The 1,844-nt window shown below is 41.9% G+C and overlaps 1 protein-coding gene across 1 annotated transcript in view; it reads right to left on the minus strand.

Moving 5' to 3' along the window:
- LOC129845396 (serine/threonine-protein kinase/endoribonuclease IRE1-like) overlaps positions 1-1,118 on the minus strand; it is a gene marked incomplete at its 5' end in the record, with an annotated part of 18,968 nt that extends 17,850 nt beyond the window's left edge. The window contains one exon of the mRNA XM_055913308.1: positions 1,031-1,118. Within this exon, the coding sequence (XP_055769283.1) occupies positions 1,031-1,118 (88 nt within the window). The remainder of the gene's footprint in view (positions 1-1,030) is intronic.
- Between the last annotated feature and the right edge of the window lie 726 nt (positions 1,119-1,844).

Genomic DNA, 1,844 nt, shown 5'->3' on the forward strand with positions numbered 1-1,844 from the left:
CAGACAGCTGTATATAGTACCTATGTTCAGTGAGTGGAGGTGACTGAGACCACACAAGGTCAGACAGACAGACAGACAGACAGACAGACAGACAGACAGACAGACAGACAGCTGTATATAGTACCTATGTTCAGTGAGTGGAGGTGACTGAGACCACATATGGTCAGACAGACAGACAGACAGACAGACAGACAGACAGACAGACAGACAGACAGTACCTATGTTTAGTGAGTGGAGGTGACTGAGACCACACATGGTCAGACAGACAGACAGACAGACAGACAGACAGACAGACAGACAGACAGACAGACAGCTGTATATAGTACCTATGTTCAGTGAGTGGAGGTGACTGAGACCACACAAGGTCAGACAGACAGACAGACAGACAGACAGACAGACAGACAGCTGTATATAGTACCTATGTTCAGTGAGTGGAGGTGGCTGAGACCACACAAGGTCAGACAGACAGACAGACAGACAGACAGACAGACAGACAGACAGACAGACAGACAGACAGCTGTATATAGTACCTATGTTCAGTGAGTGGAGGTGGCTGAGACCACACAAGGTCAGACAGACAGACAGACAGACAGACAGACAGACAGACAGACAGACAGACAGACAGACAGACAGACAGACAGTACCTATGTTTAGTGAGTGGAGGTGACTGAGACCACACATGGTCAGACAGACAGACAGCTGTATATAGTACCTATGTTCAGTGAGTGGAGGTGGCTGAGACCACACAAGGTCAGACAGACAGACAGACAGACAGACAGACAGACAGACAGACAGACAGACAGACAGACAGACAGACAGACAGCTGTATATAGTACCTATGTTCAGTGAGTGGAGGTGACTGAGACCACACAAGGTCAGACAGACAGACAGACAGACAGACAGACAGACAGACAGCTGTATATAGTACCTATGTTCAGTGAGTGGAGGTGACTGAGACCACACAAGGTCAGACAGACAGACAGACAGACAGACAGACAGACAGACAGACAGACAGACAGACAGACAGTACCTATGTTCAGTGAGTGGAGGTGACTGAGACCACACATGGTTTGTTGTAGTACGGTGACGGGGCTGAGGCACGATGGATCTTCCACATACTGGGGACAGTAGAGAATACACATTACATACACATTACACATATACACTATAAGGTTATATACATTACATATATACACTACCAGGTTATATATACACACTACCAGGTTATATATATACACTACCAGGTTATATATATACACTACCAGGTTATATATACACACTACCAGGTTATATATATACACTACCAGGTTATATACACACTACCAGGTTATATATACACTACCAGGTTATATATACACTACCAGGTTATATATATACACTACCAGGTTATATATACACACTACCAGGTTATATATATACACTACCAGGTTATATATATACACTACCAGGTTATATATATACACTACCAGGTTATATATATACACTACCAGGTTATATATATACACTACCAGGTTATATATATACACACTACCAGGTTATATATACACACTACCAGGTTATATATATACACTACCAGGTTATATATATACACTATCTGGTTATATATATACACTACCAGGTTATATATACACACTACCAGGTTATATATATACACTACCAGGTTATATACACACCACCAGGTTATATACACACTACCAGGTTATATATACACACTACCAGGTTATATATACACTACCAGGTTATATATACACACTACCAGGTTATATATATACACTACCAGGTTATATATACACACTGCCAGGTTATATATACACACTACCAGGTTATATATACACTACCAGGTT

Source organism: Salvelinus fontinalis, unplaced genomic scaffold, assembly GCF_029448725.1.
Source record: "Salvelinus fontinalis isolate EN_2023a unplaced genomic scaffold, ASM2944872v1 scaffold_0293, whole genome shotgun sequence".
Lineage (NCBI taxonomy): Eukaryota > Metazoa > Chordata > Actinopteri > Salmoniformes > Salmonidae > Salvelinus > Salvelinus fontinalis.